The 24,833-nt window shown below is 33.2% G+C and overlaps 1 protein-coding gene across 4 annotated transcripts in view; it reads left to right on the top strand.

Annotated features, from left to right (window-relative positions):
- Nucleotides 1-24,833, top strand: part of AGPS (alkylglycerone phosphate synthase) — a 175,072-nt gene that overhangs the window by 58,039 nt on the left and 92,200 nt on the right. For all 4 annotated transcript variants that reach the window (XM_090281055.1, XM_090281048.1, XM_090281064.1 and 1 more), the window contains exons 9-11: nt 10,896-11,021; nt 13,375-13,483; nt 22,988-23,115. In XM_090281055.1, the coding sequence (XP_090137181.1) occupies nt 10,896-11,021; nt 13,375-13,483; nt 22,988-23,115 (363 nt within the window). The remainder of the gene's footprint in view (nt 1-10,895; nt 11,022-13,374; nt 13,484-22,987; nt 23,116-24,833) is intronic.

The following is a 24,833-nucleotide window of genomic DNA, read 5'->3' on the forward strand; positions in this document are numbered from 1 at the left end:
ACAAGTTTATTCAGTTTCTGTTGTGGATAGGGCATTGAGTTAGATGCTGAGGACACAGTAGTGAATAAAACACCATCCCCTACCCTTTGCTGGTTCATGTTATATTACGACAGAAAGGTCAATATACAATTCGGATTCAGAATGAAAATTTTTTGGTGAGGCTAAATGTGAAGTATTGTGACTCATCAAATGGGGTTAGAAGAAAAGGTGTTGGACAAAGAAGGTATCACAAAGAACGCAGCATTTAAAATGAGACTTCAGGATAAATAAGAATTAGCAAAAAGGAGATGGGAATGGGGATAACAATCCAGTTAGGAAGCAGCATGTACAGAGGCTTTACGGGCAACTGTTGCTTTTGGGGGCCTACAGATAGCTGAGTGTGACTGAGCTCTAGTGTGTGTATATGGGAGAACACATATTCTTGGTGTTTATATATTGATGGGTGTACATGTAGTAGTGGTAAAGGATGAAGGCAGGGAAACATGAAGAGGTGAGATCATAAAGGGCTTTATAAAGCCCCTTTTAAAAGTTTGACCATTATCTTTGTACTTGCATAGTTCTCGCTACTGTGTGGAGGATGAATGGGGCCCTAAGTCTAAGTTAAGAGGATGCTGCATTTCAGGCAGTTGCTGATAGTGACCTGAAATAAAGTAGTAAGAATGGAGTAAAACAGAACAAATTGGATGTAGAATTTTCAGAAGTTGATGACAAATTGTATCAGCTGGATAGGTGTTGGTATTTGCTATTTATTGAACATTTCAATGCATAATTTCATTGAAAACTGGTCATCTTGTGTAGCTAGTGAAACTCTTAGAGTCCCTCCACACTTTGGGGGGGATCCTAATGAATTTTTTGAAAACTTTAGGTTCCCTTCATGGTTTCTAAGCAAGTACTTAATAAAATGGATTGATTACTTCAACCCCCTCAACCCCTTCAAACATGGTTAAGATGCTGTAACTCAGCTTTTATAAACAAAAATTGTGGAAAGTCCAATTTGTTGGTGATGCTCTTACCACTTTGTTCAGTTGGAGTTACAAAGATTCCTTCCTCTTATTAACAGGACATTGAAGGAAATGTGACATGCTTCTTGATCTTGTTGTTATTGTTTTTTTCCTTCTTTCTTGGTAAAGAGATGAATGAAATTGGTATGCCAGGGAACAATTCTAGATGAAAGGCTTTGAAAAAAAAGTATTAAACTGTTTACTGTCTTTATTTTTTATTTAATGCAGTAAGAACAGAGAACTGGAATAAAATTGAACATATTTGTTGAGACAGTGTTAAACATCTTCAGTAAGTCAAGGTTTTATATAAGTCAAGGTAGTTGGATTTGTTAATTATTATAGTTTATATTGAACATCAGTGGGCAGAATAATAGTACTTAATGAAAAAAAAAAACTAAAAAGTCCTGTATTAGTCTTTCATTATGCCTAAATGAGGCATTATCAACACATAATTTTTTTTTATAACAAAGGATGGCCTTTTATATGTCTAATTTTATATCCTTTATTATGGCATTTGATGTAGTATTTTAACCTTTCCAAATTTCTTGTTTTTAAAAGGTTAGAATTAAAATTCAAGGAACATAATTCCTTGAAATTTAAATGACATTTTCTTAGACTGGGAACTTCTGGCATTTTACCTACTAGTTCATATCTCTAGATGCGGATATAGAATTTTCTATTTTTACCTCTAGTAGACTATGAATTAAGTTTCTATATCTGTTATCGCAGTTCAAGTTCTTCCTCATTATACTCTCTGTCCTTCAGTTTCTACTTCATATAAGGTAACCGGCTTAAAACACCTGCTTTTTCCTTCTAGAAGTTTAAAAATGACACATGTATAAGTAGTTGGGTAGCACAAATTTTAATTTTTTAATTTGTAGGTTACATTGATTTTAATATATATAAAACTTAAGGGAAGTCACTAACATGTCAATTATAGATTTTGGGAATTTGAATTTAAGCTTATTAAATCTTTGGCTACTTCATTTTATTAGTTAATAATTTGGGGATACGTGACTTATATCTTTTCCCACCTGGCGACTCATTTTCCTATGTCTCAGTTTCTTTCTTCATCTATAAAATGAAGATAATAATTATTACTTCATAATCATTTTTTGTTAGGATGAAATAAATTAATAACATAAAGTACTTAGAACTTATATTGTTCCACTGAATTTTATTGAGCACTGTCTGCTCCTTTAAGCACAACTGACTTTAAATATTCCTCTACATGCCAAGGACTTCCAAACTTATATTGTTGTTACAGAACCCCTGGGGTGCTCCAATTGAAACCTAGCACCCAGGGGCTGTTTAGTTAGGGGCCTGATTGCCTACTGCCAGAATTATAACTCTCAATACCAGAGTTTAGTGAAAAGAAAAAGAATTGTTTATTTAACAGTTATATAGATTTAGATTATTTGTGGATTTCTGCCGTTAGGTCTTATTTTCCTTAAAACATCCACAAACACATATTTCTGCCTCCCCCTATCAAACCAGGCTAGTTTTAGAAAAGTTAGAGATACCGTTTCCCTACTTCCTAGACACAGTTCAGCTTTATTGGTAGCTGCCAATCATTCAATTTTGATTGGGGGAGGTCTTGTCTGCGTTCTGGTGCTCGCCCGCTTTTAATCCAGAACCGCGTAGATTCCCAGCCTCCTTGTAAGCTGCACGGAGTTTTCCCTTCTTAAAGCCGTATGGTCAGTCCCCTTCTCAAAACCGCATGGTCAGACCCCTTCTTTCTAAAGCAGCATGGTGTGTGTGGTTCTCAAAACCACATGGCGTCCCCCGTTTTTAATCCACACGGAGAGCACCTTTACCGAAACTATATGGAGAACCTTCCTTTACAAAACCGCATGGTCGGTCCCGTTAAAATGTCTGCCGCTTATTTTTAAATCCCTGACTGTGTCCTGTGACACAATCGGCATGGTCCCCAGTTTTGACAATTCACAGAACCTCACGCAGGCTCTGTGTGCTTTTTCTATACCATTCCCCGGTCCAAGACCCCTCCCATCTTCCCAGGCCTTGGATGCATTAAATTCATTTGCATAACAAAGACAGTAGCCCCTAGCCTCAGGCATGTGAAGGCATCCTGAAAGCTGCTTCCTTCTCGCTATCCCCCAGCCACAAACTCTGGGGGTTTTTGGACAACCCCCTTCTGTAACACTGTTACCTCACACTTCTTTCATGAACTCCAGACTTTTATGTCCAGTTGCCTAGTTGATGTCTTGACTTGCATATCTAATATACATTTTATACAAAATGTCTTAAACAAACTCAACATTTTAAAAATTGAAATCCCCCCTGACTAGTGTGGCTCAGTTGGTTGGGCATTGTCCTGCAAAGCAAAAGGTTGCCAATTTGGTTCCTGGTCAGGGCACATGCCTGGATCATGGTTTCAGTCCCAAGTTGAAGTGCATGTAAGAGGCAACCAATTGATGTTTCTTGCGTCCATGTTTCTCTCCCTCTCTTGCTCCCTCCTTTCACCTCTCTAAATAAACAAACAAATAAGAGCAGTTTTAAAAAATAAAAATTGAATTTCTAGTTTTCTCCACAGTTTGCTTATTCTGTAGCCTTCTTATTCTTAGTTGATGGAAATTCAGTACTTCGGGTGGTTTTGCCTAAAATCCTTGGAGTCATTTATTTTGTTTTGTTGTTTTATAATAGTTTAATTGAGGTATAATTGTCATGCAGTAAATTGCACTCACTTAAAATACACAACTTGAGAGACTTCCAGTTAAGATGGTAGTTTAGGTTGATGTGGTACTTTAATCCTCCCATAACTACATCATAATTACAACTAGACTACAGGACAGTCATCATTCAGAATCACCTGAAATCTAGCTGAATGGAAGTCCTGTAATTAGGGATTTAAAGAAGCAGCCACATCAAGACTGGTAGGAGCGGCAGAGAAATGAAACAGGCTTGCCCCACACCCATGTGTGGCGGTTTGAAATTGGGAGGGCTATCATAGCTGTGGAGGTCCCAGGTCCCCCATGAGAAATGAAGGGTCCCAGCTGTATACCAGGCCTCCCAGCCCAGGGCTTCAGGGCAGGAAGAGGAGTCCCCATAACTTCTGCCTGGAAAATCTAGCAGGGACTGAGGCTGAGTTAGATGGAGGGGCTTCTGGAGTCCCAGGTAGTTCCTCTTAAAGGGTCTGCACTTGGACTGACTTGGACTCACTCACTCTGAGCTCCAGCACTGGGGCAGCAGCACATGGGGAGGAGCTGAATTGTCTAGCATCAGGGCAAAAACTAGGGGGAAAGCTTTCTCCCAGAACAAAGTGCTGGCAGAGGCCATTGCTCCTTTTCTAAGCCCTCCACTCACAGAGCCTGGAGACAGGTGTCATATCTGAGACTCCATTAACCTGGTGATTCCCTGAGACTTCACCCCACCCAGCTTGCAGGCACACCCAAGCTGCTTCCAATGGCTTTTCAGATATATGGCTTGAAAATATTTTTGTCCCCAGTCTGTGGCTTATCTTTTCATTCTCTTTATTAGAGTGTTTTGAATGGTACATGTTTTTAATTTTAATGAATTCAACTTATTAATTTATTTTATATATATTTTTTTGCTGTCATATCTAGGAACCTTTGGTTGAGGTTACAAAAAAATATTTTCTCCCACTTAATGTTTTTTTTGTTTATATTCAAGTCTGAGTTTTTTATTCAGTATATCTGACATATTATGTAAATTTAAGGTGTATAATACATTAAATTGATACATTTATGTGTTGTAATATGATTGACATTGTGATATTTGGCACTTCTATCACATTTCATGATTGTCTCTTTTTAGTGGTAGAGATCATTAAGTTTTTGTCTCTTAGCTAGTTTGATAATTGTAGTGTACTATTATTGTGTTTGATGCTTATGGCTTACTTACTACTTGTTGCAAGTTTTACCCTTAAACAACATCATTTTTATTCTCCACCTCCCATCCCCCGGTAACCACCATTGTACTCTGTTTTTTACGAGCTTGACTTTTTTAGATTCTATACCTTAAATCATATCTTACAGTATTTGTCTTTCTCTATCTCACTTAGCAAAATGTGTTCAAGTTTCATTCATGTTGTTGCCTATGGCAGGATATCCTCCTTCCTCATGACTGTACAGTTTTTCAGTGTGTGTGTGTGTAATCACATTTTTTAAAATTTATTTTTCTGTTGATGGGCATTTAGACTGTTTTAATATGATGAGTTTGAATTTTTGAGTTAATGTTTGTGTTTGGTGCAAAGAATGGATTAAAGTTGTTTTTTGTTTGTTTGTTTACATGTGGTTATTCCAGCACCATCTGTTTAGAAATCTATCCTTTCTTTACTCAACTGACTTTACACCATCATAAAAAAATAAAAAAGTCCGTTGTGCATATATGTGTGTTTCTAGTTCTGGACTCTGTTTTGTTCCATTGATCTATTGCCTTTCTTTATGCCAGTACCATACTGTTTAGGTTATTGTAGATTTACCATAAATCTTTTTCAGAGTTGTTTTGGCACTTATTGGTTCTTTGCACTTTCATGTGAAGTTTATAACCAGCTTATCAATTTCTGTAAAAATAGCCTGTTGGGACTTTGATTGGGATTGCATCAATTCTTTATCAATTTGGGGAAAACTGACATCTTAACAATATTAATTCTTCTGACCCATTAACATGGAATATCTGTAGATTTTTTTAATGTATGTAATTTCTCTCTGCAGTGTCTTGGCTTTCAGTGTACATATACTTCATATTTTTAAAATGAGATTTGTCTATTATATATTTTTGGTGCTATAGTAAATAATATTTTTAAAAGTTTTCAATTTATAAGTGTTCTATTAGTATATAAAATATAATTGATTTTTGTATAGAGATCTTATTTATATCTAGCAGCCTTGCTAAATTCACTCATTAGTTTAAAAAGTTTTCTGGCAGCTCTCATTGGATTATCTACATATATGACCATGTCCTTTCTGAATAAAGACAATTTTATGCCTTCCTTTCTAATCTGTATACCTTATTTCTTTTCCACTCCTGATTATGTTGGCTAGAACCTTGAATACAATTTATAAAAGAAGTGAAAATGAATTTCCCTGTCTTGTTTCTGATTTAGGAGAGATACATTGACAAGACCCTTCCCCTTCTTACCCTCTTCTCTCTTTCCCTTCTTCCCCATTGTCGCTGTTAGTCTACTCCTGGTTTACATACCCCTGGTTTAATTTTGCTCGTTTGTTTGTGTTGTTTATTAGTCTCCTGTAATAGGTGGTGGCATATGGTATTTTTCTTCCATTGTCTGGCTTATTTCACTAAGCATAGTTCTCTCTAGTTCCATCCATGTCGCAAATGGTAGAAGTTCCTTCTTTCTTTCTGCTACATAGTACTCCATTGTGTAAATGTACCGCAGTTTTTTGATCCACTCATCTACAGATGGGCACTTAGGCTGTTTCTAGCACTTGACTATTGTAAATAGTGCTGCTATGAACATAGGGGTGCATAGGTTCTTTTTTTTTATTTTTTTTATTTTTTATTTTTATTTTTGGTTATTCAATTACAGTTGTCCCATTTTTCCCCCATTGCTCCCCCTTCCCAGCCCATCCCTTCTCCCACAATCATATCCCTCCCCTTTGTCCATGTCCATGAGTCATTCATATATGTTCCTTGACTAGACCCTTCTCTTACTTATCCCCCTTCGCTCCCTCCCCCCTCCCTCCTACTGACTACTATTCTAGTCTTTGCCTATTTAGTTCGTTTGTTTGTGTTGCTCTTTAGTTTCCTGTATTGGGTGATATCATATAGTGTTTCAGGATTCTTCGGATCATTCAGTTCTTTACAATTAATTACAATGTTAACTATTACTTTTTTTGTAGATGTGCTTTATTAAGTTGAGAAAGTTTATTCTATCTTAGTTTTCAGGGAGTTTTTATTAGGAATGGATGTTGAATTTTGTCATGATTTTTGTGTCTTAAGATGGAATATGAGGTAATTTATTAGCTTCCAGTACTATAAAATTTTCCAACTACTGCTTTATTGATATCCTACAAATTTTGATATGTGTATTATTTTCATTCATTTCAAAATACTTTCTACTTCTCTTTTGATTTTTTCTTTGACCCCACTGGGTGCTTACAAATTATTGTTTAGTTTTCAGTAATTGGGAAATTTTCCAGACATTCTTCTGTTAATCGATTTCTATGTTAATTCCATTGTGTTCAGAAAACTTTATATGATTTGAATGCTTTCAAATTAATTGATACTTGTTATGGCCCACATTATGGTGTGTCTTATTAATGTTCTGTGTACACCTGAAAAGAGTGTGTCTTCTGTTGTTTTTGGTTGGAATAGTCTGTAAATGTCTGTAGGTCAATTGATTTATAGTGTTCAGGCTTTTGGTATTTTTTTTTCTTATTTTCTGTCTACTTTTTCATTCAGTTTTGAGAGAAGGGATATAGAATATTCAACTATCATTGTAGATCTATTTTTTCTTGCAGTTTTAATCAGTTTTTACTTCATATATTTTAAAGCTCTGTTATTAGGGGAATAGGTGCTTATGATTGTTATATTTTCTTGATTGAGAATCATTTTGTTAATATGAAATGATCTTTATTTCTTCCTGATAATATTCTTTGTCCTGAAATCTACTTCAGCTGATATTAAACAGCCATTCCAGTTTTCTTTTGTTTATTGTTAACAAGGTATATCTCTTTCCTAGTTCATTCTTTTACTTTTAGCTAATTTGTGTCTTTATATTTAAGGAGTTTTTTTTGGACAGCATAAAATTGGGTCTTACTTCTTATCTAACCTGACAATCTACACCTATTAATTGGGGTTTTTAGACCATTTACCTTCAGTGTTGTTATTGATGTGGTTCAGTTTAAGTCTGTCATGTTGCTTTTTGTTTTCTATATTTCCTATTTGCGTTTGGTTGTTTTATTCCCACATTTATTGCCTTTTTTTGGGATTGAATATTCTTTGTGATACCATTTTATATCCTTTGTTTCTTTATTAGCTATAATTTTTTGTTTTATTACTTTAAGGGTTGTTCTAGGGTTTATACATGTTTAACTTAAAAGTGTGCCTTCAGGTGATAAAATAACATTTCAGAGTTTAGTAGAAGAACCTTACAGTATTATACTTCCCTCTTCCCTTGTCTCCTTTCTGCAATTATTATCACTTTACTTGTAAAGCCTACAATATTTTGTTTTATTTTTGTTGAAACAGTTACCTATAAAGATATTTAAATTATAAGAAAAAATTTTATATGTTTACCCATCTTGTTACCCTTTCCAGTACTATTAATTTTATCCAGTGATATTTACCTATTGCTTGAAGGACTTCTTTTTAACATGTCTTTACTGTTGATGAATTCTTTCTCCTTTTTCTGAAAATGTCTTTATTTCTTTTAAAAAAAACACTTTATTTTTTAGGAGCAGTTTTAGATTTACAGCAAAACGTATTTATAGCCTTCCCCTCACTCACCAGAATGATAGATATTTTACCAAGAATGGACCTGCATTGACATATCATAATTCTCAAAGTCCATGGTTTATCTTAGGATTCATCCTTGATGATGTACCTTCTGTGGGTTTGGACAAATGTATAATGACATATATTTCTCATTATAATATCATACAGAATAATATCATTTCACTACCCTAAAAATCCTCTGTGCTCTGCCTGTTCATCTCTTTCCTCCCCATCCCTGGAAACCACTGATCTTTTTACTGTCTTAATAATTTTGCCTTTTCTAGAATGTCATGTAGTTGGGATCACAGAATATGTAGCCTTTTCAGATTGGCTTCTTTCATTTAGTAATATGTATTTAAGGGGCCTCCATCTCTTTTCATGGCTTGATAGCTCATTACTCTTTTGAATTAAATAATATTCCATTGTCTGGTTATACCAAAGTTTATTTATTGATTCACCTTCTAAAGGACATTTTGGTTGCTTTCAACTTTTGGCAATATGTGATTAAGCTTCTGTAAATATCTGTGTGCAGGTTTTTATGAGAACACAGGACTTCAACTCCTTTGAGTAAATGCCAAGGTGTTTAATTACTGGATTATATGTTGAGATGTTTAGTTTTGTAAGAAACAGCCAACTGTCTTCCAAAGTGGCTGTAGCATTTTGTATCCTGACTAGCATAGTATGAGAGTTTTTATTGATCCACATTCTCACTAGCACTTGATATTTTCAGTGATCTGGAGTTTGGCTGTTTATGTAGGTTTGTAGTGGTATCTTATTGACATTTTATTTTATATTTCCCTGATGACATATGATGTGAAGCATCGTTTCATGTTATCACTTGCTGTCTTTGGTGAGGTCTCTGTTAAGGACTTTGGCCTATTTTATAATTGGGTTGTTTGTTTTCTTATTGTTGGGTTTTAAGAGGTCTTTGTATATTTTGGGTAACAGTCCTTTATCAGGTGTATCTTTTGCAAATATATTCTCCCAGTCTGTTCTCTGATCCTTCTGGATTATTTCTTTTCTCTGGTTCTGCGTAGTTTCCTCACTTGTATGTGCTTTTCAGTACTCTGCATGCACTCCAGAAATAGCTTAAGTATATATTTGCTTCTGTATATGTAATGTGGAGATTTTGTCATGAGAATATGTGAAAACTCCCTGTTTAGTACATATCACATCTAAGTCCTTCATGAATATTTTTCTTTTCCTGCTCCTAATTGTAGAAAATTTGAGTAACAGTAGTCTTTTGAGAGTAAATAATATGAGTGTATATTTTTTAGAAGTTAGGGAAGAAATATAACAGTCTGATAATCTTTATTTTTACCTGCTCAGTCATGTATTTAAGCTACTTACTTGAAGGTAGTAATTAACCCCTTAAAATTTAAGAAATTTATTAAGTATTCGGTGAAAAAATTCTATTATATGACAATTGATATATTTTTAAACCTTGTTTTCCTAGCAACAAAACTAGAAAAGGTAAATAATTTGCATTGCTTGTGTACAAAAGCTAACAAATTACATTTAACCTAATTGGCTCTCAAATTTTGGATTACAACTTTCATACAATCCTTAAATATGTGTATGCAAACATAGCTGACATATTCTACATCTGTGCATGGCTTACTTGAAAAATAGAAGCAGTTGCTTAACTGGATGACTATCAAATGGTCAACACAGATTGATGGGCTTGAGTGCAGCAGACAGTGGGTATGCAGATGGTGGTGTCTGTACTGTTCGAAACAAGATGGCTGAATCTTTAAAATGATTTCAGTGGAATGGCTTTGGTGTTGTGGCTGTAAAGGGCATCCATTCAACCTCAGGTGCTGTGCAGATGGCAAAGCCAAGCTAATATAGAAAAATGAGAAACAAGTGACTATTTAATGTACAAGAATGCATGATCTGCATCACAAATAAATGACAGTGTTACATGCAGGAAACCTAGCCAGATGGCTGTACATTAAAACACATGACTCCTTGAGAGAATTAAGTACAGGCAATTTGCTTGGATTTTCTGCAGGCCTGCTGCATATTATATTAGGGTAGGGAGAACAAGAGATTAAGTGCTTTATTTATTGGAAGTGTTTAGGTGAAGTTGGCAGTTGTTTAAGCATAATCTGATCTCCATAAGTATTCAAATGGTCTTTTTGTGGGGAAAAAGGTAGGGAGGGTAGTTGACTTTAAAATAAAAGAATATAAGGAGTAAGATTGGCTGGTCAAGTTGTGGAAAATACAGCTGTCTTTTGGACACATTTTTCAGTTCTGTAAAGTTTTTCTTGAGGCAAAAGCTTCGCATTTTGGGGGGAACTAGTATGAAAAGAAGTATTTCTTTTTTATATAGGTTTTAATGAGTCCAAATTTCAGTGACATATGGGATTTTTAAAGTGGGAAGAGTTAATGTGTTGAGTGCTGTGTGAAATGAGACCATTTTCACTAGTAAAACATTACATTTTTGTTTTTCAGCTTAAAGAAAGTGGTTATTGTACAGGTCATGAACCAGATTCTCTGGAATTCAGCACTGTGGGAGGATGGGTATCTACTCGGGCATCGGGCATGAAGAAGAATATCTATGGCAATATTGAAGACCTGGTAAATTTTTTCTAGTTATTATATAGTAATTGATTAATATATAGAGATTATATAAAATGACGAAAGCCTTTAAGGAAGGATTTGGATGGTGGAGTCTCCTCAGAAGTATACTTCTTTTGATTATAGTAATGCTGACTATGTATGATAGAAGCAGTTAAGACATAATGGTCATCACTTAACGGTGCTGCTTTTCAACTGACTGATACTTAAACTTTGTAAATGTTTCATAGTATCTGAATTATAAAATGTATAAATATTATTTTATAATCCTCATGGAGCTTTGGTCTTCAACTCTGCCAAGATTTTAATCAATTTATTTGGGTGATCTCATCATTGCTACTCTTTTGCCCTAGGAGATTTCTATATTTACTTTTCTGAAAACATTTTTTTCTATATAGAGTTAAAAAGCCTTAATGAAAATGTTCCAGTAAGTGACAGCATAATCTCTAATGTTTTGTATGAACACCATTTTGTTTTAGCTGATCTGGTGCTAGTGCTCTGGGAGTTATGTTGATGATAGTGTAACTGTGGGCATCCTGGTTAGGAATTAGGTATCATTTGTTTCATTTGTAGCTTTTGCTTGTCTGACCTGATAGTTTTGTGACCGTGTGCAAATTGGTTCACCTTGCTAAACTTCAGTTTCCTATTCTGTAAAATTGAACAAATATTGTAATTGCTTTATAGAATTATAAGAAGTAAAAGACATAAAATGAAAACTCTTAGTAGTTCCTGGTATGTAGTAGGTGCTTCAAAAATGTTAGTTCCCTTATCATTAGTATTTTGATAATAATTTAAAACTATGAGACTATTAAAGTGATATTCCTAACATTAGTCTTAGACCTTTTTAGCTTTGCTTTTCAAATCTAAAGTTTCAACATTTTCATCAATATCTTCATTACTCAAAATATCAAATCTTAAATGAATTTTAGTTCTTTATAGTTAACACCCAGCAATTTAAGACTTTTAAGTGTACAGTATTATGGATACTTTTTAAATGTTTATATCACCCTGTTTATTTTATTTTTTTACTGAAGATATTTTGGAAATCAGATTTTCATTTTGCAATTGAAATAAATTCAGTTTCAGGGAGTATTTGATCCTTTTGCTCTTGGATTATGAAGAGCTTTATTAGAGTGAAGCAAATATTTGATCGATTGCTACATTTAGTACTGCTAAAGCATGTAATTTTAATCATTTTTGAAGATATTTAAGGGTCACAAATTATAAATATACATCCTAATGTACTTATTTGCGCTAGTAATTAGCACATTTTATTTTTAACTTAAATTTCTTTACAGTGTATAATTTCCACTGAAACTTAATTTACATTAATTGCATTCATGAAAACTGTTGAAGTTTATATATTCCTTTATGTGGCTAGAGTAGAACTCATGAAAAACATTAAACTCTTTGAATATGTTAATATATTTCTCTAACCAATATTGGTTACATACTTCTTTGAAGTACAATAAGTAATGATACTCATACCTGTTTAACTGTTTGAAAAAAAGCTGAAGATAGTTGGTTAGTATAAATTTTTAACATTATAATCTGAAAATTGAAATACCTTGGTGCTTTCTCTGTACCAGGGGATAAACTTTTCATCTTAAATTCTGATTGTTCCTTGTTTTCAAGGTCATTTTAAGGAATTTTAATTACAGTCCAACACAAATATTTGATAAATATCTCTTCATAATTGATTTCCTGAGCCCCTCCTACACAGTATACTTACTTTCTCACCTGGGCGAAACGTCTCTCACAGACATCACACACACATCTCTCTTTCTCTTTAACTCAATTAGTAGATCTCAAGTCGTCATTCCAATTTTGTCCTGATTGTAATTAATACTTTATTCTTTTTACTCTTTCCTTGTAAGTAGGCAGATTAGGTCATTTGAAGGAAGGGAATAAGGCGAGAAGAATTTTTTTTAGTGTTCTAAGCGTCTAGAGCAGTTTCGACATGAATAATAGTGTTTCATAAATATTGTTAAATGAGTGAAAGAATGAACCTGTTAAAGTATAGTTATTGTTTATATTTTCTGTCCTTTAGTTTTTTGCCATATGCATAACCCAAGACTAAATTTGGTTTAAAGAAATGTGCTTAAGGTGTTCTTAAGATGATGAATATACCTAACCCAATAAGATTGATTTGTCCCTCTTTTAAAGTTTATAAAATTTATTTTTAGTCTAAGAATTACTAAAAGATATTAGAATTCTGAAGGACATCAACATTTACCGCCTAACCCAATATTTAAAAAGTAGTGTTTTGTATAAATATATGGACGTGTGTACATACACACACAACATTCACTGACAAATGTCTAGAATTTACATCGTGCATTGTATTAAACAGGTGGTTCATATAAAAATGGTAACACCTAGAGGTATAATAGAAAAGAGCTGTCAAGGACCTCGTATGTCAACAGGCCCTGATATTCATCACTTCATCATGGGATCTGAAGGTAAATATTACTGCAAATTTATTATGAAAAAATACAGGTTAGTGACTCAGTTTTGTGAAAATCTGTGATATTGTGATATCAGATCTTTGAAAGAAATATTTAAATAAGTGATTTTTAAAAAGTTTTATTACTTTAGTAGTACTTCATAAAGTTTTTATTATGAGAACATCGTATTAAACTTCTTACATTTTTCTCTTTTATAGTTTTAGAGACAGCTTGATCTTTTTGGTTTTATTTGATTTTTTCTTTTAGAGTTCTTAATAACATTAAGAAAAGTAGTTATTAGGGTTTAAAATGGTTTGCTTTAACATTTTATATTATAATATTCTTTAATGTTGTCTGAATAGGGAGAAAGGACTGATAAAGTGTTTTATTGTCTTGTCTTTCTGTAGTTATATTTTTGTTACTGCTATTTGCTTTGTTCAAGAAGTAGAACTTAAAATTCTGTTGATTCATATACTTTTAAAAGTTATGTTGGTCTTTTGTCACTACTTAAGTAGTATCCTTTGCTTGGCTACTTGATGCTATGTAAATCAGAATGTAGTTTTTTATTATACTCTAAACATTTAATTTCTGTACCAATTAGAAAGAAAACTAATCATCCTTTGATTTTGCAAACTAACTGTTATGTAGGCACTGTGAATTGAAGGTGAATGTGGGCTTAATTTTTAATTCTTAGAATGGTAGAGAGAGATAATCTTAAAATCAGAAATAAGGTAAAATAAGGTTTTTAAATTAGCAGAGGAACTAATTACTAACTTCAGAAGGTGGTACAAGCTGACAAAAAGATAGATTTTGGAAACATTTAGGTATATGCCTGGATAAAAAGCAATTTATAATAAACTAGGGTAAATTCTAACTTTTGTCACTAACATCGAAGAGGGAAAAGCAAACTATGCCTCTTAGGACATGCTTAAGATCAACTACTGAGTTATGACCAGTGGACTAGTTTAGATCTTTTTCATGACAACCAGTGACAAACCTTTATCAAGATATCTCCCCATTTTACTTTCCTATTTTTATTTGTATTTATTTTTAGTATATATTTAAATTTATTGGGATGACATTGGTTAATAAAGTTTTATAGGTTTCAAGTGTACTTTTCTATGACACATTATCTGTACATTGCATTGTGTGCCCACCACCTGAAGTCAGATCTTTCTCTGTCACCATATAGTTGACTTTCTTTACCCTTTACTACCCTCCCAGCCCACTTTCTTCGGATAACCGCCATTCTGTTGCCTGTATCTGAGTTTTTGTTTGTTTTGTTTCTCTTGTTTGTTCTTACTCTTTTTTGTGACTGGTGTAAGCTTCTAAGGAAAAACATAACAGTTTTAATGAGAAAACAAAACGTTAAATTCCTTTAACTAATACAGTTCTCTAATATTAATTTGAAAGTTTTTGTACTACATGTATTGCATCATCTAAAAGTTAACTAAAAGAACATAACCTTTTGCCATAAGATGTTAAATTGAATAATAATTAGGTATTAAAACACAATTATTAATTACAGTATACTGTTCATACATATATAGTTAGAGTCAGCTCTATAAATATAAATTATCTTTTCAAGTAACCACTTCAGGTATTTAAAAATCCCATTGATTAGCATTTTTTAAATTTTGGTTGTTTGGTGCTGTACTGGCGCACTGAGGACACCAGTAATGATAGACCATTATAATACTGTATGATAAATTCTATGATATAGGAAAACACAGTAATAATACAGACAAAAGGTCACATTAGTGGGTGTTAAGAAGACTTCCCAAGAGAGGACATGCCTAAAGTGGTCCTTGAGGATAGATAAGGGGTCCTTGAGGGTAGATAAGAAGAAAGTAATTCCTGATGGGGTTGAGGGAATAAGGTGGGAGGGATTTGCCCTGCAGAGAGAACTGCATGTGGGCAGGCTTAGAAGTGGGAAGGAACCATGCCTGTGTTATGAAGCTGTCAGTTTTTCAGTGTAATGGGAACATAAGATTTAATTGTACGGTGGAGTGGGCAGCAGGTCTAAGGGCAGAATGGTAAAGGTTATAGGGTGTTAGAGAGATAATATGGCCTTTATGCCTTTTAAAATAGTTTGAACTTTATTTAAAAGACTGGACTACCTCCCTCTAGTCAATTATTGAGTAAGTTTAAGGAAGACAAACTCATTATTGTAATAAATTTGCAAAGAAATACAATTTATAAAAATATTCTCTTCTAGGGTAGATTACTGTGTTTAAATGAGATTTTATTATAAATCTACATGTAGAATGCTGTATGAGTTAAGCACATGAACTGATTTCGGTCCTGTTTTCACCACTTGTTTGTGTGACTCCGTATGTAAATTAGATAATTTTCTATACCTATTGTCCTCAGCTATAATATGGGGATAATAAAGTAATGATCTTCATAAGCTTTTTGTGAGGATTGAAAGAGATTATGTTAAGCAGTTTATAAGTATTCACTAAGTACTCAGTGAATGTTAAATTTATCACTATTGTTGTAACTGTTTATTATTTTTACATTAGCGATCTTTACAAGTGTATCTATGGTCCCTAATCCCCATTTCTTTATATATGTGGATATAGAATCATCTTAATATATAGGCCAGGAGACAGCATGATTGAGGAACTAATTTTTTGTGAAATCATATTTTATAAAATATATTTTTATCTGCTATTTTTAACTAAATAATAACCTGTTTTAAATGTGAATCATAAACTTTTCCTTGAGCTTTAAAGATACATTCTTTTGCTGCAGTTAAATCATTTGACGACAATCTTGAAAGTATTGCGATTTAAAAGCCTATTTTCCCTATCCTACTAAGTTCCACATGTGACTAAACCATGTTAAGTTTAGTGTTTTTGTCTTGCTTTGTGTTATGAATTTTTCATAATTTTTTAACAAGCAGCTTCTCATTTTTAATTCTCTAACATGATCAATATATTGAAAATTATAGTAAGTTGTCAAAGCATTTGAGTTGCTTTGCAATTCTTTTCCCGTGTATGGAGTTTACTAGTAACTTACAATGATTTGCACTTCTATTTGAAAAATGATTAATAGTACATTAAAAAAAAAACCCATGACCCACCAGTTAGCTTTTTCTGTAGAGTGAAATAGATGAAGTGCTTACTATCAGCTCTTTTTTGTAGTTTTACTGGTCATCTTTTGGGTAAGTAAACCTCATTCTTTAGTGGATTCCTCAGGAGAGGCACTTTTGTATATCCTGTGAATTCTGGAATGTTCTGAACTGCTTGCCTATGGCCTCTACTTGCAGGTCAGCGTGAGTGGATATAATATCCTTAAGGTGACGCTTTCTTTCCTTGTTTTTGAAAATGCTGCTCCAGTGTTGGTTTGGTTTTGTATGTTGTTTTAAAGCAATCTAATGCCAGCTTTCTTGCCTTTGTAGCTTGTTTCTTCTGTTTGCCTGGAGGCCCTGATAATTTTTTTTTTTGTTAAAATTTACTGCTTTTACAACTCAAGAGTTTATCATCTTGTGTCATTTTGCTGTGGTATTTAGTAGACCCTTTCTGTGTGTACATTCAGATTTTATTTGTGGAAAAATTCTTTGAATTGTGGTGTTAAATAGTAGGGGTTTTTCCCCATTGTTTTGATTTTTCTTCAGGGACACCAATTATACATACACCTGACTTCCTTTGCTTATTTCCCACATCAACCACTATTTTTCTCTGACTTTTATTCTAGACTTTTTTCTTTTTAAATTTTATTTTCTCTTGGTTATTTTTCTGCCTTTCTTCAATGCCCTTTATTAAGTTTACATTTAAATCTGTTCTCTTATTATCTTTTGGATACCTTATAATTTAGCCTTCATTTTTTTTTTTATGTTTGTTGTTGCTGCTGTTCTATTTCTGAGTGTAGTCATCTCTTACTTTATTTCTTATTTTTTGTCCATTTATGTCCTTAGTGTTTATCTCATATTTTTCTTTTTTTTAATTGTTGTTCTATTACAGTTGTCCCATTTTCCCCTCATTGCTCTTCCCTGCCCCACCCACCTCTGCCTCTCTCCCAGTCAGTCTATATTTCTGATTTAAGTATTTTTCATATCCACAAATGCTTGTTTGACAGTATTTAATTCAGTTTGAAATGTGTCACAGTTTTCTTTAGGATTGTGGTTGGTTTGGGGAGAGGGGGCCTTTTTACCCACAGAGAAGCTTTTGTTTACACTTTCTCACTTTTTGTAGTTTTTTTGTTGTTGCTTTTTGTTTTTTAATGGATTTGGTTTGCTTTTCTTTGTTTCTATTTATTACTTGGAAAGGGTTCCTAGTTTAAGAGTGGTTTTTCCCTGTCACTTTTACCCTCTTTTGTGCTCCTTGTTTTATGGATGGTGGTGGTGGTTTTGTTGGGAGAAGGCATGACATATATTGTCTCTCTTTCATTTCTATGACAGCAGTAATTTTTCTTTTATTTTTTCCTTTCACTGTTTTGTTTCCAAGGAGTACCACACTTCTCTAAATACGATGCGCCCCTGAAGGTGTCCCCTTACTTCTCCAAGGCTGCCATTTCTAATTCCTCCCATTTTCAAACCCCTCCACATAGTGAAGGCTATGGATTACAAACCCTGTATAATATTTAGGCATTTCTCTTCTACTTTTTCTTTCTGGGGTTGGTTATGTTTGTGCCTACTCCAAGTCCTCTGCTACTCTCTACTTTTTCTTATGCAATTTTTTAAGCCTCCTCTTACTTTCTGCTCTTTCAAGCTTGTAGCAGCTGGAATGCTTAGGGGGTCTGCTAGAATTTTTTTAATTTTTAACCTCTACTAACAGGTAATTAGAAGCTTGTTTCTTTTTTTCTTTCTTCTTCTTTTTTTCTTTTTTTGTTTTCATCTTCTAGTAATATTCAAGGTGTAGTTCCTGTGTACTTTTATTTGTTTTCCTTGTTGATTTTTATGTTTTTTGGGGAAAAGTAGAGGGAAAGGATTCAGAATCAGATGACTGCCATTCTTCTCAGTCCTGAAGTCACTTGAAAGAATATTTTCAAATAATGAAATATTTTATTTATTTAAAGCAGATACCTGCATTTTATATTAAATAACAATTGAAGGATTTAGTTTTCTTGAGAAATAACATTTAAAAATTTTTAAAATTATTGTAACATTTTTATTAAAACAGAAAGATGAATGGCATACTGGCCTCTATTTTGTTACATTGCCATGGAGTTATTTGTAAAAAATTATAGAGTGGACATAAAATATTGGTATAATGTGCATATAATCAAAGGATATTTAGCAAGTGATATGTAATCAAGTATTTTATATCACTCCATGGACATAGTATTCTTAGAGCAAAAGAATAAATAAATGTGATAAAACCTAACACAAATTAGCCTTTTGATGAAGTGAATTGAGATGTATCCATTTGTGGTTGGCTTAATTTGAATATGTGTTAATGGAAGATGACCTCTATGAATCTGTATTTTGGTTTCACAGTGGGGCCTCCCTGCATAATTCATAGCTGGATAGTCAGACTTGCTCTGGTCATTTCATTAACCTTGCAATAATGCAAAGTCTTCTTTTACTAATTTTTTAAACCTCACTTATAGCTTTATGCTGGATTTTACTACTTTAACATGACTGCTATACGTATGAGGCAGTATGAGTATACAGAAATTTAAGGCATGGTCACATCTTACCAGTACCTTAGAATTTTTATGTAGAATTTAAAATTAAAAGCAAGTTTATGAATGTAAAGGTTATATGTGTGTATGTGTATAATATTAACTTTTTAAGTAAGTAATTACATGTACAAAATTAAAATACATACAAACATGTACAAAATTCAAAAGGCACAGAAGGATGTATAGGGAAAAATCTATCTCCTGTCCCTATCTTTTAGCCATTTGCCTTGTCCATAGTAAACACAATTGCTATATATATAAGCATATATTGTGTGTTGCCTTTCATTTTTTTGATGATTTCTTTTGCTGTGTAGAAGATTTTTAGTGATTGTGTGTTTTGATTTTGTTGATTGTGCTTTAGGTGATTTCCAAAAAAACATTACCAAGATTCATGTCAAATAGCTTTTCCCCTGCATTTTCTTCTAGGAGTTTCATGGTTTCAGGTCTTATATTTCAGCCTTTAATTTATTTTGAATTAACTTTTGTGAGTGGTGTAAGATAGGGGTCATGTTTTATTTTCTTAACTTGGGAATATCCAGTTTTTCAGCATTGCTTATTAAAAGCTGTCTGTTTTTCTTTGAATGTTTTTGCTTCCCTCATCAAATATTAGTTGATTGTGCATACTTGGGTTTATTTCTGGGCTCTCTATTCTGTTCCACTGGTTTGTTTGTTTGTTTTCAGGCCGGTACCATACTGTTTTGATTACTATAGCTATATATAGTAAAGTTTGAAATCAGCAACTGTGACACTTCTCGGCTCAGAAATCTTTGACTTTCAGAGTCTTTTCTGGTTGCCGCTACCATAAATTTTAGGAGGGTTCTTTTTTCTCTTTTTTGTGAAAAATATCATTGGAATTTTGATAGGGATTACATTGAATCTATAGATGGCTTTTGTTAGTATTGACATTTTAACAATATTAATTCTTCCAATCCATGAACATGGGATACCTTTTTATTTATTGTGTATGTGTCTTCTTTGATTTCTTTCATCAGTGTCTTATAGTTTTCAGAGTAGGGATCTTTCACCTCCCCGGTTAAATTTATTCTTAAGTATTTTATTGCTTTGATTCTATTGTAAATAGAATCCATTTATTTCATTTTTATAAAATTCATTGTTTATAAAAATGCTATTTTTATATATTCATTTTGTATCTTTTAACTATATTGAATTCATTGATTAGTTCTAAGAACTTTTTGTTTGAGTCTTTATAAAATTTTGTTATCTGCAAATAGAGACAGTTTTACTTCTTCCTTTCCAATTTTGATGCTTTTTTTTTTCCTTGCCTGATTGCTCTATCTGGGACTTTCAGTATCTCCACTATTTGTACCTAGGCAAACTAGCAGGCCTACAGTTTTGCTTACTCTCTAAAGAGTTTTAGGTCCTCCCCATTAACTTTTACCACAGTCTTGACTATTTTACAGAGTTTCATTACCTAGGCATGATTGATTAAACTACTGGCCATTGAACTTCTCCATGCTCTATTGCAAATAAAGTAATTGCCTTTGGAAAGAAATCAAGAGCTGTTTTATGGCATATTTCTCCCCTCAGGAACGCTCTGGAGGTGTGGGGGCAGAGGGGAACAACGGCATGCTTTTCTTTGAGTACACCCTTTCTTTAGGAGCTTAGTGCTAGTGGGAAGGAGGAAGGAAAGTAAGTCTTATAGGTTTGCTTCTTCTGGTGAGATTCCAATCCTTTACAAGTCGAGATAAGGGTGATTAGGACCCCAGTATTAGCACACCACTCAAAGTAGAGCCACTATCTCACAGTTCAAAGTTGGGTGCAAGAAATGAGCCTCTTCCCTTCACCCCCCACCTTTTGGCTGCACTCACCTGAAACTTAGCCTCAATCAAAGGTAGCTGAGGGCCAGGTGTTACTTGGAATAGGATAAAAGATTGTCCTGAAACTGTCTTCATGTACATACCCAAGATAAAGGAAAACATACATTCACACAATAACTTATACACATATATTCATAGTAGCATTATTCATAGCAGCCAAAAAGTGGAAACCTATGGAACTTTAGCTCTACCGCTTGACCTCTGGGTAGGGATGAGAGGCAGGACATTGAATTAGTCACCAATTGCCAGTGGCTTAAGTGATCATGCCTGTGTAATGAAACCTCCATAAAATTTCCTAAAATATTGGTTTAAGGTTAGTGAACACATGGAGGTGATGGGAGGGTGTTGTATCTGGAGAGGGCACAGAAACTTTGCACCCCTTGCCCCACATTTTGCCCTGTGCATTGCTTCCATCTGGCTGTTCCTGAATTGTGTCCTTTTATAGTAAACAAGTGAGAGAGAGAGAGAGAGAGAGAGAAAGGAAGGAAGAAGGAGGGAAGGAGGGAAGGAAGAGGAAATCCAAATGTCCATCAACTGATGAATGGATAAACAAAATGAATTATTACATACAATGACCACATATTTTAAGATTCTTTTTATCTGCAATGTACAGAAAACAGATTGGTGGGTGCCTGGGGCTGAGGGGTGTGTGTGTGTGTGTGTGTGTGTGTGTGTGTGTGTGTGTGTGTTGGAGAATGATAGTTTCTTGGGTTTCTCTTGGGTTGATGAAAATGTTCTAAACTTAGATTATGGTGATAGTTGCATATATCTGAATATACTAAAAACCATTGAATGTTATATTTAAATGGGTGGCTTTTATGATTGTGAATTATATCAATAAAAATGCTAAAATAAAAGGAAGTCTGATCACCTTTGTTATTGTTTAAAATATACAAGATATATCTTTTTTATTCAAATATTAATTGGGCCAGAATTGCAGAGCTTTGTTTATTTTACAAGTCATAATAGGGCCATATTTGGTATCACAGTAGGAAATTTCCTATTATATGTGATGAATGTATTGTGATCTAATAAAATGTAATTTACTTTTAATGGACTTAGTAGATTTTAATCTTGGATTATATATTGACATTTTATTTTAGGTATATTATAAATGTATTGGAAGCTTTGATTTTTGTGATACTTTTTATTTCTGGTATTGTAATTGTTTTATAATTTCAAAGATTTCCCTCTTTGTTCTTTTTTATGATTTGTAAATGGTTTAGTGATAGTATTAATAATAATTTCTGTCATTTGTACATCAGAAACCACTGGATTTGAAAAGCTTGGCTTGTTAATACAATTGTTTTTAACCATGCCTCTTCAGCTATTTTAGCATAGCTATTTAGATCATGTAGTTATATTTAACTTGTTTATTTCCTTTCTGATTTGTCCTGAACTCCTCCATATAATGAAGAAAAGAACATTTGTTTCATTGGTGGTCCTCTTGTGCTATATATTTATGATAATTTTTGTTTCTGTAATACTATCTTTTTTTTGTTTCATACAAGGGCACCTCCCTTGCCTTTGTCTTTTCTTCATATTAATTCTTAGGGAAAAAGGCAAGGTATAATAGTCCCTCTAATTTCTTGTATCATCTTAAGTTCTCATGGAAAGTTAAGTTCTTTTTGCCCCAATAAATTGTCCTCACAGTAAAAATAGGCACAAATATTAATATATACTTTTGTATGAATGCATATAAGATATAAAACTTGTTGCTTTTCAAACATTTCTTTTTCTCTTAGTAAGTTGTAAAACTTTTAAAACTACTTGAAAGTAACCTTATGGGAAGAAAGGTTACCTTAAAAATGTTTTAAAAATATTTATATATAACCAAGAAAAATGTATTCTAAAAACTTTTCTAGAAATTAAAAAATTTGCTTAGTTTTTCTAGAAAATCTTGAGTAGCCATTATTTCCACAGAATAGATCAAATAGATTTAAATATAATAATATAGAATAAATTATTTGAATAAATAGATAAAATAGATTTAAATATGATTTAGAAAATTGGCATGTGACATATTGGATTATTCCCCCTTCTTTTTCAGGAACTCTTGGTGTGATAACAGAAGCTACAATAAAAATCAGACCAGTCCCTGAATATCAAAAGTTTGGCTCAGTAGCTTTCCCTAATTTTGAACAAGGAGTAGCCTGTTTAAGGGAAATTGCAAAACAGGTAAAAACCAACCAACCAAACAAACAAAAAACCAAACCCACACATATATACTTATATATTTTAAATTCTACTGCATAATTGATTTTGATATGTCACGTATAATCTTCATATTTAATTGTGTTATATATGTGGTTTTCACCTAGTCCTATATAAAAATGTAATGTTGTAAAATCATCCCTTTAAATGCAGTTGCTTTTTTTTCAATAATTATACACCTATTTTTTGGTTTGAAGAGTGCTGTGTAATTTTAAGCCAAGGTAAGATGCGTACTTGGGTTCATAGTTTTGAGTCACTTTGCCTTTTATTTAATGTTATGTTTTCTTGTTATTTTTGGGTGAGATGTTTTGTGATGAATTGAAGCAATATTTAATTTTTCTTAAGACATTTATTGAAATTAAAATAAAGGGCTGAATATCAATAGCCCAGAAATTTAGAAATTATCTATAGATAGTCAATTCTTTGTATGTGCTGTTACCAGATCCTACTTTGTTTTATCATATTACCCAATCTATAGTTTAAATTAAGTAATATAGTACGGAATAGCATAGTATAACATAATATATTTAGCTACAAGTAAAAGAATTCCCTTTTCTTTCCCTCCCTTCATTTAAAAGATGTCTTTTCAAGAGTCTTTAAAAGACTAGGTAATGCAAAATAATTTTTTTTTCTGTATTTAGTTTTGTGTATCAGTGTGGAAATTCTTACATTTCTTTAGGCATTTGGTTCATTGTTTGAACTGCAGTGTTTTGTGAAAAATTCTTTTTTCAACATTTTCTATCAGGGGGGAAGTTAAGAGAATATACTTCAGCCTCTTCTTGCTTTCTCCAAACTCCTGGAGTTCTTTAGTACTTCAGCTACACTAGACTAGAACCTTGAAGGCAAGTGAGCTTTCTAATGTAATCTATCATAGGTTATCTAACAGTTTTCCAGGGCAGAATGGAGGGAGGATCTGATGAAGCAACGGAATTTTTTAACTAGCAAGTACTCTATATTTATTGTAGACTAGATAAGGTACTGAAATGGAAAGTAACGAAGAGTTCTGTCTTCCCACTGTCCTAAGAGAACCACTATTAATATTTTAAATAAATTTAAAATGAGCAAAAATAATGTTATATTTACCCACATATTTACCATTTTCAGTGCTCTTTATTCCATACACTCAGTTCATTTTTGCTTTCTGAGAAACTCATTCTTTCTGACAGGGTCCCAATTTTAGGAAGTCCAACTATATGGACTTACCACCTAATCTAACAGTTGACAAGGATAATTTTCAAATAGCTTTTGTTATTTTTGAGTTAGATTGTCTTTCCAATCAAAACTTAGCCATAGACCCCTTAATCTTGATTGTTTTACTCCTGGGTGCACGGGAGAGTTTAAGAAGTATAATCCTAGAATCAACATTCTTGAACTTGTGGTACATTACTTTGGTGGGGTTAAAGTATAAGTGAACGTTACAGGTTGAAATCCTTATGTAAGTGCTCTTAATTTAGTATACCTTTGGGGGTATATTGTGAATATTACACTACTAAAATAATGAGATGGTAACAGTGTTTTAAAGTGGGCTGATTAAATAAGGGAGGAGTGGAGATCAGTTTTAAGAGTAAATATCTGAACACAGAGCAGTAAAGTTCAAATGTTCTGATAGTTGTTGCTAAAGCCGTCCGTCTCCTAAAGGCCAAGGAAAGTAAATTCAAATTTAGGACACCCCAGGTATTGAG

Source organism: Furipterus horrens, unplaced genomic scaffold, assembly GCF_987537825.1.
Source record: "Furipterus horrens unplaced genomic scaffold, mFurHor1.1.pri manual_scaffold_1, whole genome shotgun sequence".
Taxonomy (NCBI): domain Eukaryota; kingdom Metazoa; phylum Chordata; class Mammalia; order Chiroptera; family Furipteridae; genus Furipterus; species Furipterus horrens.